At 45.2% G+C, this 15,819-nt stretch overlaps 1 protein-coding gene across 1 annotated transcript; it reads left to right on the forward strand.

Moving 5' to 3' along the window:
- Positions 1-4,860: 4,860 nt before the first annotated feature.
- On the forward strand, positions 4,861-9,958 carry gfap (glial fibrillary acidic protein; the record flags this gene model as incomplete). The annotated part of the gene is made up of 9 exons (XM_083677703.1): positions 4,861-5,378; positions 7,133-7,193; positions 7,405-7,500; positions 7,762-7,923; positions 8,245-8,370; positions 8,818-9,038; positions 9,372-9,415; positions 9,594-9,679; positions 9,889-9,958. 9 exons carry the CDS (start codon positions 4,861-4,863, stop codon positions 9,928-9,930), a joined length of 1,356 nt encoding a protein of 451 aa, XP_083533829.1. The 3' UTR covers positions 9,931-9,958.
- Positions 9,959-15,819: the final 5,861 nt, after the last annotated feature.

Raw genomic sequence — 15,819 nt, forward strand, 5'->3', positions numbered from 1 at the left:
CCAGGCTCACAGACACAGGGGGTACCAGCGGGGACTGCACCACTGCAACCACACTGGCAGACAGTATGACTTCTCTTATTCCACCCTCCAACACATTCAGTAGACAGCACAGTACATGACCTATAAGAGAGAGAGAGCAGGGGAGGCTGGTGGAAGTAGAGATCGGAGGACAGGCTCATTGTAAAATTCCTCCTTCCATTCCATGCATTACAGTGAGCCCATCCTCCGATCTCGACCTCCACCAGCCTCCCCTGAGAGAGAGGTACAGTACAGGTGGTTGTGTGCCATCCAGTGATACTGTAAAGAGATGAGTGTATGCTGTGTGTGGTCACAGCCTGTGGCCACAGTTCTCTGCTGGAATCAATGGGGGCTTTGTTGCTGGAGCCGAGAGGATGGGGTCCCTGAGCTCAATGCGAGGAAGCAACGGGACGGGATGGAGGGGTCTAGCTTAGAGGGCAGCTCATATCAGAGAGAGAAAAAGGAGGTTGTTGTTGCATTGGGTGTAAAGAGGAGAGCCTGAAAAAAAGCACGTAAAGTGGCGTGAGCGGTGTGTCGTCAAACAGAGCTGGCGACCATGTTGTGCTGGCCACAGATCAGTCTGGCGGAACAGCATTAAGATTCTGCTACGCACCCAGGCAAGGCGCCTTTTCTTCTGCTCCTTCTTGCAAATGAGATGGGCTCCTCATGTCATTCACATGAATCAGCTATTTGACTAGGACCTTCGACCAACTGAGATTTAGAGAAAGAAAGAGTCTGGACCACCCTCTTTATCCTTCCTTCCTTCTCCTCCCTCTTTCTCTCTCTCTCTCTCTCTCTCTCTCTCTCTCTCTCTCTCTTTTCCCTCCCTCTGGATGTTTCTCCTCTGAGAGATATTACCTCAGTGACCAGATCTGAGGCAACAGCAGGGACGGCCTCAGAAATCCAGGGGGGCGATACAATCGGTGTCCCCTTAATTATGAGCCCACACCATTAATCCCTGGGGATGGAGGCTTTTAAAACAATGAATCCCTGCCAGACTTACAGTGGACCCGCTCATTTAACCTCTATCAACAGGCACCAATTGGAATTCAAGTCACTTTGTTGAGTTCTGTTGGAATAACAAACTACTACTCTGGTCCAAATGTACCAACAATATAGGGTGGTATTTACTGTCTTAGAGTTATCCTAGTTCCCACTGCCTAGTGCTCTGTAGACTGTTGGTAACCAAGAGGGCCTCTATAGTCTGGTGATGTGGGTTTACTACCTGTTGCGAGGCCAGAGTAGGGTTTATAGGATGGGCGAGTAGAATGGAAAGTCGGTTGTAATTGTCAGCTTGAGGGATCATTGATCTGGTTGTTGTTGGAGCAAGTTACAGCCATGTTTATCGCCCATTACCTCGCATTTATATTGACTGTATTTATGTGCAATGATAGTTAAAGTCCCTAGTACCTTCCTGAAAGTCCCTTGTTCATGTGGCGGTCTCCTTCTATCTCCAAAGATCACATTCCTTCATGAAAGGAAGTTAGGGAAAGTTTAGCAGAAGTGCTTTGAGGTAACTGGCCCCGGGGTTGCCATGACAATGGATGGAAATTGATTTGTAACGGCTAGTCCCTTCAGGGTTAGGTGGGTTCAGACAAGGTCTCCCCAGCCCCACCCCCCAGCCCCCGACCATCCATCTCTGGAGTCTTGTGACAGGTCTAACTATTAAGAACAATTACTATTAAGAACTATGAAGTTGTCACACTACCAAGTTTGTTTTGTTATCTTGCACTACTTTGCCCCATCACTTGTTGTTTGGTTCGGTACTTCAACAGACTCAGTATTTTGTCCTCAATAGATTTGGCTTTGCCCACCATGCCCACAAGCATTTGGATTACCTCACCATGGGATTCATGCAACCAAACGCCCACACACACACACACACACACACACACAAACACATGTCCTCTTTTTAGACACAGCAGCCATATAGTCTGATTAAATTATAAGATTTTATTATATATAAGTTATTATATTATATAATATTATATATAAGATATTATTAAATTATTTACATCAGTGTTTTATGTGCTCGCTTGTGAAGGAGGGATTGGTCTCATATCCCACTGGCTGGTGTTATTGGTGCGTCTTCTGACATCATTGCCTTTTAAATCACTGTCAATAATGTTAGTGGAGTGTGAGTGTGAGTGTGAGTGTAGATTGTCAATGACATCATGGTAGGTAAATTGCAGCTCTGAGGCCCAGGAGAAGCTTCTAGGTTGTTGTTTTTTATGCAGGTGAGATGTGTGTGTGTGTGTTCAGAGGCTCCTGGTTTACTAGTCTGCATGTGAATTAATCTAAAACTGTGTCAGTCAAGTTCATGAGTACTGAATAGGGAATCTATGACCAGTTACTATCTATGACCAGTTTAACAAAAAGGCCATGTTGTCCTTTTTGTGATTCAGAGATTGAAATCAAAGTCACTCAAAAGTCAGACACAAGGGTGCAATACCAAAACAGTTCTATTGCTTCAGTTTCTTCACTACAAAATCGGCATAATGGTGTTTGTTCAATGCCCTATATGGTGAGAATTAATTTGGTTGCAATAACTGTATACAGCACTGAATTGAAAAAAGCGTAGTAATGAGTCAGTTATTGTGTTATGTATTGATTCATAAACCAGATGCCAGACACAGAAACCAGTATTCTTTAACTGTTCCCAGTATTCTTGTGTCCTATATGGCGCAGCGGTCAGTGTTTTTTACCTTAAATGAAAATGGTATACTGCTCTATTTATACAAATCTTTTTCAGCCATTTGTGATTTTTAATGTGAGGCAGACAAACTCAATCTTTACCTACTCCTCGTCCAATTTTCCTCTTCCACTTTTGTGGCGCGGCTGCAATCAGTTGGTTCTAATTTTGGATTGACCATACAGTCACATATTCTTTTAAAAGTTGTTTATGTGACATAATGTTTCCATCCTTCAAAATATCAATGATAAATATGATTCCGTTGTGAAACATTTTTTTCATAAACATTGGTTTTTTTCCAATAAGTATATTTAACCAGATTATTTGCTGTAATATATGATCTGACTGTTCTAGAGGATAACATTGAAATTGTAACCAGCTTTGTATGTCTTGTTTTACAGTTATACCTTACTTCATTTTCAACATATCGAAAATTAGATAATAATGTAATCTGTATGAAGGCAAACAGACAACTAAATAGAGTAATCTTAGTAATCTGCTAGAGAACCAGTTTGGGTGTAAGTATACTTCTTGAATGATTGAAGCTTTTAGGGTGAGGTTGAATACTTAGATATTTAATAGTTTCAACACCCATATTCAAATTCATTATATAGATAGGCCCGTTTAATTTTGTCTGGTTTACCATTCCAAATAAACAGAAATATTTTTTTTTCAGATAATTTGAAGAACAAATCATCTGGAGTTGGTATTGCCATAACTAAATATGTGAGCTGAGATATGACTAAGGAGTTAATCAGTGTGATTTTTCCATAGATTCCATAAAGGTATTTACCTCTCCAAGGTTGCAAGATCTTGTCTATTTTAGTCAACTTTTAATTGAAATTGATGGTAGTAAGTTCATGTATGTTTTTTGGGGATATGAATACCAAGTATGTCTACTGCTCCATCAGTCCATTTTATTGCTAAACTGCATGGGAATGAAAATGTTGTATCTTGCCGTGATCCAGTACATAGTATAGTATATTCTTTATTTTTCATATTGGCTATTGCACTTTGACAGTGTCACATGTACACTGTTTATGGCACAGGGCGAGGAGATGAATCCCCTCTCTATGTTAGAGTTAACATTTGAGGATTTCAATTTGCTATTATATTTGTATCTATATTATTTAAAGTAAAGAGTGTAATGATTCAGTAATGATTTTGTTTTTCCATCTCATATTTGGGTATTTTTGTCTACCCTAAAAGCAATATAATAGTAATGTAATTTTGACCAAAAATACCCATGCTCATTGCATGTCATGAGCCACTCTTGACTTCAATTTGATGTACTCAGATAAGCAAAGAGACATCTTGAACTCCCTCACTCTTTTCTTATTGTGTGTTATATAATTGTACCCATAGTGACATCATTTGACTTCCATAGGAAGAAAAAGAAGAAACTGAGATGGTCCAGAAAAATCTGAGTTGGCCCAGGGAGGAGAGGAGACAGGGCGAGACGTGTTCTTACGCAGTGTTGCTGTCACACACAAGGTGGCGGAAGGCCAGCCAGTGTAATTCCAGTAAATCCTGAGGGCTTAGAGGGATATTTTGGAAGCAAAGTGAGACAGTGTCACATAATCACACAGCCTCCGTCTGACCCTCTCTCTGTCTCTCTTTCTTTCTCCTTCTACCCTCCACTCTTTTTGTCCTCCTTTCATTCTGACATACTGTAGTCTGTCACTAACTAACAAGGATGGAGGATGGAGAAGAAAAGATCTCATTCCTTCACCTCCCTCCTTCTTTTCTTCCCTCTTCATCACACTGCTCCCGTCTGTGTTTGTGTGAGTGAATTGGTGGCCAAGCTCTGTCACACAAAATCCTATTCATCCAAGTACGAGAAAGAGAGGGAGAGGGAGAGAGCAAAAGAGTGAGAAAAGGAGAGGGAGGGAGGGAGAGGTGGCCAGGAGTCATTTGTAGCAGAGTGGACGAGCACAAACAATCCCTGGCACACAGCTTTTGAGTGTCACATAAACCGGCCTTCCTCTCTCTCTCTCTCTCTCTCTCCCTCTCTCTCTCTCTCTCTCTGTCCCATTCACTGAGCGCCCCCACCTCACCTCTGCCCCTCCCAGGGACTCTCTGCTTGGGATGGGGGGCGTCTGTCTCTATAAAAGGCCTGTGTTTGTCCTGTTCGAGCTTCATTCCCCACCATGGAGAGTCAGAGAGTCCAGTCCTCTTACAGGAGGCGTTTTGGGCCCCAGGGTTCCAACAGCATGGGTGGGGGGGTCCGGCTCAGCAGCCTCTCCACCAGCCGCCTCTCCCTCCATGGAAGCCCCCGCCACCTGACCCACTCCAGCCGGCTCTCTCTGGGCTCGGCTGGAGGAGCCCTGTTCATAGGGACCCCCGGGGAGCGGTTGGACCTCCCCACTGACTCCCTTCTGAAGGCCCAGTTCCGGGAGATGCGCGTCAATGAGAAGGTGGAGATGATGGGGCTCAACGATCGCTTCGCCAGCTACATTGAGAAGGTGCGCTTCCTGGAGCAGCAGAACAAGATGCTGGTGGCGGAGCTGAACCAGCTGAGGGTGAAGGAGCCCAGCCATCTGGGGGACATCTACCAGGAGGAGCTGAGGGAGCTGCGCAGGCAGGTGGATGGCCTCAGCGCTGCGAAGGCCCGGATAGAGATAGAGAGTGACAACCTGGCTGGAGATGTGGCCACACTCAAGCAGAGGTAAGAAACAGCAGGATAGTACGGTAGTATTGTCTTATCGTGAATGGAAAAGGTTTGGTCGACAGCAATTCATGTACAGTTCCCTTTAAACTGGTCATCTCTGTCTCATGAATTCAAGAATGTTCAGTGTTTGCTCTGGTGTTGTGATGCTCTCATTGCTTTCTTTAGTATTCAATTTGTTGTGATTTTAGTATGCGACATAAGATGGTCAGGCAGTTGTTTTATTGAACATTTGCTACAGTCTTTTAGACTAGAATTATGTAAATGCATATAAGTTCATGATGTCCTCCTCCATGCAATAGCCATTGCCAAGTGTATATTTGTATTGGTTTGAATTTTGAACTCTGTATTCCTAGCAGGCTTTGCTCAAGAGTGATTCTTTACTAACTTGATCCTGACCGGACCTCCAACAGCCATTGAATGAGTGTAGAGAAATGGAGAAGACACAATACAGTAGTTCTCAAAGAGACCCACAAAGGGAGCAGGAACCCAGACAGATGTTCTCTTGCTGCCTGGTCCTGCCTCTTACTGCCTGCTTCTGTTGCCTGCTCCTCCCAAAATAATTAATACATCCGTGTAGTAAACCCATAATGCTGTTTGCATGTTTATAGTTCATCTTGTCATTTATAGTGATGGATCCTTGATGCATCCTTTATCTTACCAAAAGCTGTTGTTTCAGGCATTATTGTTTGTGCAGAAGTCTTAGAAGTCAGAGTTTTCAATGTCTGGGGCACTTCTTTCTGATAAGCATACAGCTGCTTATCCCTGAAAGAACTGAGTGTGAATAGTGATGGTCATGGGTGACAAGGTTAGAGGTCAGTTTGTGTTTCCTGCTGCTCTCCTAATTCTAATCTCAACACTCATTAATCTAACACTCTCTGAGAAGATACAGATGTTAGTCTTGGTTTTTATGTGTGTGTGTGTGTGTGTGTGTGTGTGTGTGTGTGTGTGTGTGTGTGTGTGTGTGTGTGTGTGTGTGTGTGTGTGTGTGTGTGTGTGTGTGTGTGTGCGTGTGTGTGTGTGTGTGTGTGTATGTGTGTGACAGATGGAGTACAGGGTAATGTGTGTATGTGTATTAGTGAGTGTGTCTTCATTGTGAATTTGTAAACTCCACCCCGTGGGAAAGGCCAGTGGAGGCTGGATTTGAGTGAATGGCTAATGATGCATAAGCTCCCCATTCAGCAGAGCCCCTCGGCCCCCCTCCCGCTCATTCTGCTGCTGCAGCAAGGAATGCCCACTGTGGCTTCCACACACAGAGCACTCAAAACAAGTTCCATTTTCTTCAAATAAAAGCATGTTCTTACTGGGCATGCATGATCGTATTCATTTATATCAAGTCATGTGTGAACATGCATGGCCCTGCATGCTTACTCTAAGTATATATAGTAGTACAGCAGTGGAGGCTGGTGGAGGCCTTTACCATTCCTTATTCCATTCCTTGCATTACAATGAGGCTGTCCTCCGATTTCTACCTTCACCAGCCTCCGCGATATTACAGTACCAGTACATGTTAATTTGTGGTCAGGCATTCCCTTGTTAAAGGCACATGTTGTCATCTTTTGTCCTGTGGTCATACATGTTTGAGTGTTCAAATGGCAATAAATAATGCAATATTCATTCCCCACCATGGAGAGTCAGAGAGTCCAGTCCTCTTACAGGAGGCGTTTTGGGCCCCAGGGTTCCAACAGCATGGGTGGGGGGGTCCGGCTCAGCAGCCTCTCCACCAGCCAACTTTTCTTCTCTCTCTCACTCAGACTGCAAGATGAGATGGGCATGAGACAGGATGCTGAGAACAACTTGAACACCTTTAGACAGGTGAGTGTCTCCTCTTTGATAATAAAAGTAGTTCTCACTTCAGCTATCATGGATATGGGATTGGTGGTGTTTACCAACATCTCAGAGAAATGGTTTTGTGGTCTTGTGTGTGATTTTCACAATACATGTTTTTTATATATATATATATATATATATACCAGGAAATGTACAGCTCACCTCACTGTCACCTCCTCCTTCTCTCTCTGTGTAGGATGTGGATGAAGCATCTCTAAACCGTGTTCAGTTGGAGAGGAAGATTGATGCCCTGCAGGATGAAATCAACTTCCTGAAGAAGATTCACGAGGAGGTTAGCTTCCCCTTGTCTCCATGGTGATCTCTACACCGTGCTGAGCGAGCCCTACTTATGAAAACCTGTGTAGTAAATAAGTAAATAAGGAATCACCAAAATACGGTGGGAGTGACTTCTATCATCTACTCTTTAAAGACCCCCTCCAGAGGGCTGAAAATGGTTGTGTGTCACAGGTCTTTAACCCTCTGGTCCTCTAAAGCTATTTCAATAGTGAAACAGGGGTCATTGACTCACCTTTAACCCTTTCACTCTCTGCAGGAGCTCCGTGAACTCCAGGAGGGGCTGTTGGCCCAGCAGGTCCATGTTGATCTGGACGTGTCCAAGCCTGACCTGACCGCTGCTCTGAAGGACATCCGGACCCAGTACGAGTCCATGGCCTCGTCTAACATGCAGGACACAGAGGAGTGGTACCGGTCCAAGGTGAGGAGACTGAGGGCTGGGTTTGACTGGCTGGCTTCATGTGCATCGACAGCAGTGGATGAGTGGAGGCTGTGGAAGTAGAAATCGGAGGACGGGCTCATTGTAATGAATGGAACGACATGAGGAATGGTATCCACGTTTGATACCATTCCTTATTCCATTTCATGCATTACAATGAGCTCGTCCTCCGATTTCTACCTCCACAGCCTCCACTGATCGACAGAATAATGCACATATGCACAAGCAATGCCTGTAGCCGTAGGTACACATTAATACACACTTGACAGCGTTCCATGTTTCTTCTTTTGTTTTTACCTTCAGTTCACTGACATGACCGACGCAGCTAGTCGGAATGCGGAGGCCTTGCGACTGGCCAAGCAGGAGGGCAACGACTATCGGCGGCAGCTCCAGGTGGTGACATGTGACCTGGAGGCACTCCGTGGAAGTGTGAGTGACCCAAGGGAGAGGGTTGTGTTAGACTATGAGAGAGGAAAGAGCCATGGCATTCTGTCCTTATCAGGGGAGGCTGGTGGAGGTAGAAATCAGAGGACGGGCTCATTGTAATGCATGGAAAAACATGTGTTTGATGCCATTCCTAATTCCGTGCCATGCTTTGCAATGAGCCCGTCTTCAGATTTTTACCACCAGCCTTCCCTGGTCCTCATGTACCTCCCAATTTTACTGCTTATATTTGCCTTTTCACCATCCTCTGTTCCTTTCTCATTCTTTACTTCCACATTACTCTCTCTATCTGCTGGCCCTCTCCACTATCGCAAACCTCAATCTCTTCCTGTCACCTTTTCCATTCCCTCTCTCTCTCTCTCTCACTCTCCCTTATCTTCTAAACCCACCCCCTTCCCCCCTCTCTCTCTCATTCTCTCCTCTCTCACACAGAACGAGTCCCTGGAACGCCAACTGCGGGATGTGGAAGACCGCTTCGCGATGGAGTCGGCTGGCTACCAGGATAGTGTGGGTCGTCTGGAGGAGGAGATCCACACGCTGAAGGAGGAGATGGCCAGACACCTGCAGGAGTACCAGGACCTCCTCAACGTCAAACTGGCCCTGGACATTGAGATCGCCACCTACAGGAAACTGCTGGAGGGGGAGGAGAGCAGGTGAGGAGATTGTAGACTGGGGAAGAAGAGAATGGTGGGGAAAGAATGGAATGGGAAGGATGTGGACCAGGGGAGGCTGGTGGAGGTAGAAATCGGAGGACGAATGGAATGGAATGAGGAGTGGTATCAAACATGCGTGTTTGATAATATTCCTAATTACGTTCCATGCATTACATTCAGTCCATCCTCCGATTTCTACCTCCACTAGGCTCCACTGATGTGGACTGATGTGGATTGAATGATTTGGGTCAGGAGTGGAAAAGTGTGAATTAAGATATAGCTGATTTTGTACAGGAAGGTAACTAGTGATTCTCTCTACCTCTTCATCCTCAGGATCACTGTTCCAGTGCAGAGCTTCTCCAACCTGCAGTTCAGAGGTGAGTAAGTCAAACCTCACATTATAATGGCTTAGGTTAGAGTGTCAAGGGCCTAGCATGCCAGTTTTCTGGGGTCACCTTAGCTTCGGGTATTTCACTCCAACCAAGGAATTGAGATGTGGTAGGAAGTGAGCAGAAATGTTCCTCAAGGGGGGTATCTCCCTCTCCATCACTATAGAGACCAGTATGGACACTAAACTTTCCCAAGATGCCCATGTGAAGAGAAGTATTCTGGTGCGGACTGTGGAGACTAGAGATGGGGAGGTATGCCTGCGAAAAACACTTAGATAGATGCCTGAATATGAACCTGCCTGTACCTCCTTCTTACCTCCTCAAGAGGGCGACATGCTACATTGTGTTATTCCATATATCTTGTTTCCAACTGTTGGATGTAAACTGTTGGTCCTCGCTGCAAGGCAATTGAACAGGGTGTGTCACATGTTCATAATACTCTGAATCTCTCTGATTTTCAGATCATTAAGGAGTCAACAGCTGAGAGGAAGGATCTTCCTTGATCACTTGGCGGACACACATGACTAGTCCTGTCATGCTGTCCTCGGTAACGCTTGGAGGCTTTTACTGATATTGTGACCTTTTCCTTACCAGACACCTCCGTCTTCCCAAACATCATAGCCCCCCCTCCACCAGCCCTCCATTCTCTTCTTCCTCACCCCCATCATCATTATCATCATCACTCCCAAACCATGCCTCATTATCGAATCATCATTATTGAAAATTACAAGAGTTGAATTCTGTTAGATACTGTAGGTTATCCTTCATCCACCCATTGTTAGCACTTTTACCAAAATATTTTTTTTTGTTTGTGCTGTTTTTGTCTATTATGCTTGTAGATTGGCTTTAGTGATGCTTGTGGATTGGCTTTTGGCGATAAGTGACGCTAGGCCTTGTGCCTAGGAATGGTATTGGCCTTCTAACATTTCTTAACAATTTGTTTAGCTCTTAGTGACAGAGCAGGCTGGTACATGTTATCGTTGTTTTTCAGATAGTAGCCCAAGAGAGAAAGCCTTGAAATGTAGAGATTGTGTTCAGCCAGTATCAGGGGAGGCAGGCTGAAGTTGTGTGGTTTATGAGTATGTGATGAGTCAGGAAGGAATCTAAAGGTGCTGGAGTTAGTAGATAGGTTGGGTCTCAGACAGGGAAGATGATGTGTGTGTGGCAGTGCTGTTGGCTGAATGATACGTGAAAATAGGCTTGTTTTACCCTCCCCCAGGGCCATACGTCATACTGTATTTATTTCATATCCCCATCACCCACTCAATGTCCCCCTCTTGGTCAGTGGGTTCATCTCTTCATCCCTCTCTCCATCGTCCCTCTCACTGTGACTGTGTCATTCCGTCCCTGTCCACTCGGTGGAGGCCCTCGTTGAATGCTATGGTTCTACTTCCAGCAACATCATCTTTTAACACCAGGACGGTGTCAGGGCATGTCCACTTAAGCATGAGGGGTGCCAGGGACAGAATGTATGAGATGAGGAGTTCAGGGAAGTATTGACATGACCCTTATCCTCAAACCCTCAGTTACACCCCACAGCAAAATCTCTGGAGTGTCTGAGTGATATTGGAGAGACACAGAGGAGAGGTGTTTTTAGAGATAGCCGGTGGTGATGGAACTTCTGGTGGCGAGATGGTGTCTCCTTGACGACAGCCCTCTCCAAGAAGCACTGGGGTTTTTTGGGGGGGATATGGGGGGAGGGAATAGGGGGAGGGTTGAAGGGTGGATGTCACAACACTAACACTCTAACGCAGCTTTCCTGTCAGATCCCCTGCTGACCTGACCAAGCTGACGCTCCCGCCACCTGTCACTAATTGCAGATGTTGTCTTAGGGCTACGTCTTTATTAAAGACAAACCGTAGTTGTTTTCCAGTGTGCCTTCTCTCTATCTCCCCCTCGCTGTCTCTTTCTCTCTCTTGTATCCATCCCTCTTCCCTTGCTTTCGCTGTGTGTTTACACTTGTCTCCTGTCTAGATGCTGTTCTCTTCGTGCCTGCCTCCTAGAGCAAGGCACAGCTGAATCACACATCAGTCTGTTTAAGAAAAGCCTTAATGCTGTGAATATAACCTTAGTTTTGACCACCAACGCCATGACAACATGTTAACATCAATAAAACATTTTGTTTGATTAGTAATTGTGTCTATGTATTTATGAATGACTTGGTTTTGATTTCACTGGCTTTCTTTTGTGTTACACACGCTGTTGCCTTGATACAATAAGCATTGTAGTATTATTATGTTGCCTGTCGATTTTCAAGGATAGTTGGGCTGTTGATTAATCATAATGCTAAACTGTGTATGATAATATAACATCCAACCATCCATATGTAGGCACATATCAGCCTGAGCTGAATGAGTGTGATTGGGACTGACAACCAACCTCTGTCTCATTCTCCACATTAGGTTCATGGGAGAGGAATAACTAGCATGATAGACAGATGAGATGGACAGGATCAGTCAATGTTCATCATCACTACGATTGTCCATTGGCGAGGGGATTTGAGGTGGCGGGAGGGGTGTGTGTGTGTGTGTGGGGGGGGGGGGGGGTAATTGCCAACATTTACTTCCAGTCTCTGTTTACTTGTCAGTGTTCTGCCCAAGCCCAGACCCAGGCACAGACAGTCTTTTCTTACTGACAAGGCAAGATAGTAACACTCGACTATTTTCGATGATCAAACACCATTCCACCCTGGCCTCGAGGACCCCTCACTCCCTGCACAGTGTCCATCACTCTTCCTGTGAGGAGACAGACTCATAGAGAGATTGTAGAAGTGCTCTTGATAGTAATGATGAAAAATCTCCTTGAAATTACCCCCTCCCCCCTTGTGTGCCCCACCCAATGTGTGTGTGTGTGTGTGTGTGTGTGTGTGTGTGTGTGTGTGTGTGTGTGTGTGTGTGTGTGTGTGTGTGTGTGTGTGCGTGCGTGCATTGCGTGCGTGCGTGCGTGCATGCGTGTGTGTGTGTCAGAGAGAGAGAGTGAAGGGGGCTGTTTCAGGGTTATCAATGAAGTCTATTTTGAGTTTGCCTTTTATCTGAACCAACCACTCACTTAAACAACAGAACAACTTATCTCTTATGAGAAATAGCCAATAAAGCCTCTGTAAAAGTCGGGTTTCAATATATATGATTTTATATAATTTTTGAGTGAAAACTGCAAATGTCTGTGTGCGTGTGTGTGCGTGTGTGCGTGCGTGCGTCCATGCGTCCGTGCGTGCGCATGTGTGTGTGGTGTGGCGTACTGTATGCGTGTGTGTGCAGTACAGTATGTGTCTGTTTAGCCTGGCTCCTATCTGTGGAATGGTGTGTCTCAGGTCTGTGCTGGAGGTGACCTCGAGCTGAAAGAATTCTGGGTAGATAAAGCACTCACTCCATCAGGGTGTGGGCCCTGACATCTGGCCCTGCAGACCTTTCCCAGCCATAGAGGACCAGGAAGGGGTTTAAAGGTTACTGTTAGGCTTTATTTTCTACCCTGTGTCTACGTGGAGCTGCTGAGAGGAGAGGATGACACAGAAAAGTCCCTCCAGGAGTTTTATCCCCCTTCAAATATCCAACAAGGGAACTGTTCTTCAGTTCCCCTGTTGACCCAAACACAGTACATTCCCACACAAACTTCCCATGACTTCTGCTCTGACATCTAGCAAAACACACCTCCTCACCTCATGAGAGGATGTCTGAAATTACCCATCATTTGTACTCTAATCATTATAATCATGATAATGATTATCCTGCTATTTTCCTGACACATTTCGACATGAGAGTGTGTTTGTTCCTCTACACCAACAGAATCCATAATGAGGTCTGCTAATGCATTTCATGGTGCTCGCATAAAATATCAATAAAAAATAAATCAATAACTCATTCTCAGTTACTATATTCAGCCCTTATTTTTTAGATGTTCACAGACAACTGACACAGGCATTGGCACGCTAGACAGCCCCGCACACGTTCATGCACAAACACGCGCAAACACACCCCCACTTATTGTTCGAGCCAGCACCGTTCATTTCTTATCCCCCTTGTGTGTTGCCCTCTTCAGCTCACATTCCTACCCTACTTGGCCCTCACACCAAAGGGTCACGGGATGGCATGTATGCTTGTTGGTTAATTTTAGCTCTCATTTCATCAAGCCCATTAAGACAAAACACAGAGCAAGCACCCCCCCCGCCCACCCCCCCCACACCACCATCCCAAAGCGATCCTCATTTTCCCTATGATCCTCATTCACACTCTGGACAACACAACAGATTTTGGCAAACACCCCTTATGCCACAATCCTCCCTCCCAAATGCTATCACACATCTAAACTGAAGGTCAGTTTTATTTATGAGTGTGATATCTGGCCCCAGCCTTCAGATGATGTTGATGAGGTGGGAAGGATGAACTTAGTGACACAGAGCAGGGGCACCCCCTGGGTGGCTGTTAATGTCACTGATGTAGAATACAGGAAATCAGAGTCGGACACAAATCTACATTTCAAATCACAACATTTCAAACCCCCCCCCCCCTATATGATTATCATATTTAGGTATGTTGCTTTTCAATTCCACACCTCAGGTCAATCAATGTTGTTCGGAACATGGATGAGATATACTATATTTAGCACAGTATAGACAGACACAGTTCGATAGATGGAAAGATATTCTATTTTTATTCGGAGAAACTGTGAGCAACACACACCTCGCACAGATCCCATGTGGGCACCTTGGCCCTCCTGTGCTCCTCTCAATATTCCACACCTGCTCCTACTTCTGCCACACTCTGTCCTCAAATTCCCTGCTGTGTGTGTGTATGAGTGTGTATGTGTGCCCGTGCATGCATGTGTCCATGTGCGTGTGCGTGTGCATGGTATATGTGTGTGTATGGCGTATGCATGTGTGTGGGTGCGTGTGCGTCCATGTGTGTGTGTGCCAGCCCTTGGTTCCTCATAGTGTGGAGTAAATTGTTAGTTCGTGTAGGGGCCTCTCTTCTCTTTTAATCAGAGCACATGTGTTCATTGTGTTCATTGTCTAGACAGCAGCTCAGCCAAGCCGGCCTCTTACATGTCAATTTCTCTGATTCTTTATCATCTCCTCAGCTGTCGCCAGTGTTATCAGTGACTTGTCTGAGGGAGCAATGCAAAGCAGCTTTTAAACATAAGACTACTAAGATACTAAGGTATTACCAATGGTTTGACAGTGCGATTTAGATTGTAGGCTACAGTGACCTACAACAGATTTCATTTGACATTTGAGGAAACGTTTAAACCTTCAGCTGAGGAACAATGTTTTACATTCTCAGCCACTCATAAGCCACTTTAAGTTTCCTGTCAGACTTTGGTGATGTATTTTGTTTTCAGTTTATTTATTATTGGTTGATCTGCTTCTCGTCACATCTCAGAGGGAGTGTTAAAGAACACATACCCTGAAGTATGTGTAGTGTGCAACAACATGTTAGATGTGTATCCCAATTTTAACATATCACAACCACTGACAGTGAATTTAATTTTAATGGACAATACCTTGTAGAAATGCCAGTGTGAACAGCTGTTATGGCACAACCGTCTGCTCTGGAACACAACCGTCTGCTCCACACACACAGGACTGACACACACACACACACACACACACACACACACACACACACACACACACACAAATACACAGGACTGAGTGACACCCCTCAACCCTGCCAATGATCAAGATTACATGAGTGAAGAGGAGCGCGACAGCGGCCAAACAGAGAAAGAGGGAGACTATTTTGAGCGCAGAGGCTTGTGATGTGGAGTGGAGCAGTTGATGAGGGTGTCTCTGCTCTCTGTCAGAAAGTGGCAGGCGCGTCTGATGACGGCTCTCCTTCCCTGCTTGGTGAAACCTGTCAAATGGGGAGGGCGGTCTCGAGGGGTGTGGATCCGAGATTCGGCAAATAGGAGCTTCTTCTCATCGGTCCCTTTCGTTTGATATCTAAACTTCGAATGAAATAGAGCGCGTTTGGACTTCGAATGATCCATTCTCTTTACTTATCCCATGATCTAATTGATGACGGTGGTGTTTTCTTGCTTTTTTTTTTTTCTTTTTCATGATAAGCCCATTTAAATGATCTGTTTTATTTTTTACTTTAATTTAGTGTGAGGTAGACTGCGTCGTTTAAGCTTTATGAAATACACTTTTTGCATGTGTCAGTGTTCCACGCGCAACATCCGCTTCATTCCAGTCCTCTAGCCTGTGGAGCGAGCGCCGTTTCCATCGCCCTGGCAACTGCTCCTCGCGACTGCTGTGTGACATTTCGCCGTCGCTTTGGTCAACCTGTAGCGCACCTCCGCCAGTCTACGCATATTTTTCAATTCCATCTGTTTTTTTTCAATTTAAAAACTCGAGGGGTTAATGCGTCGGAGAAGTCTCCTCAATCTGCGTCAAA

Source organism: Argentina silus, assembly GCF_951799395.1.
Source record: "Argentina silus genome assembly, chromosome: 9".
In the NCBI taxonomy this organism is placed as follows: Eukaryota; Metazoa; Chordata; class Actinopteri; order Argentiniformes; family Argentinidae; genus Argentina; species Argentina silus.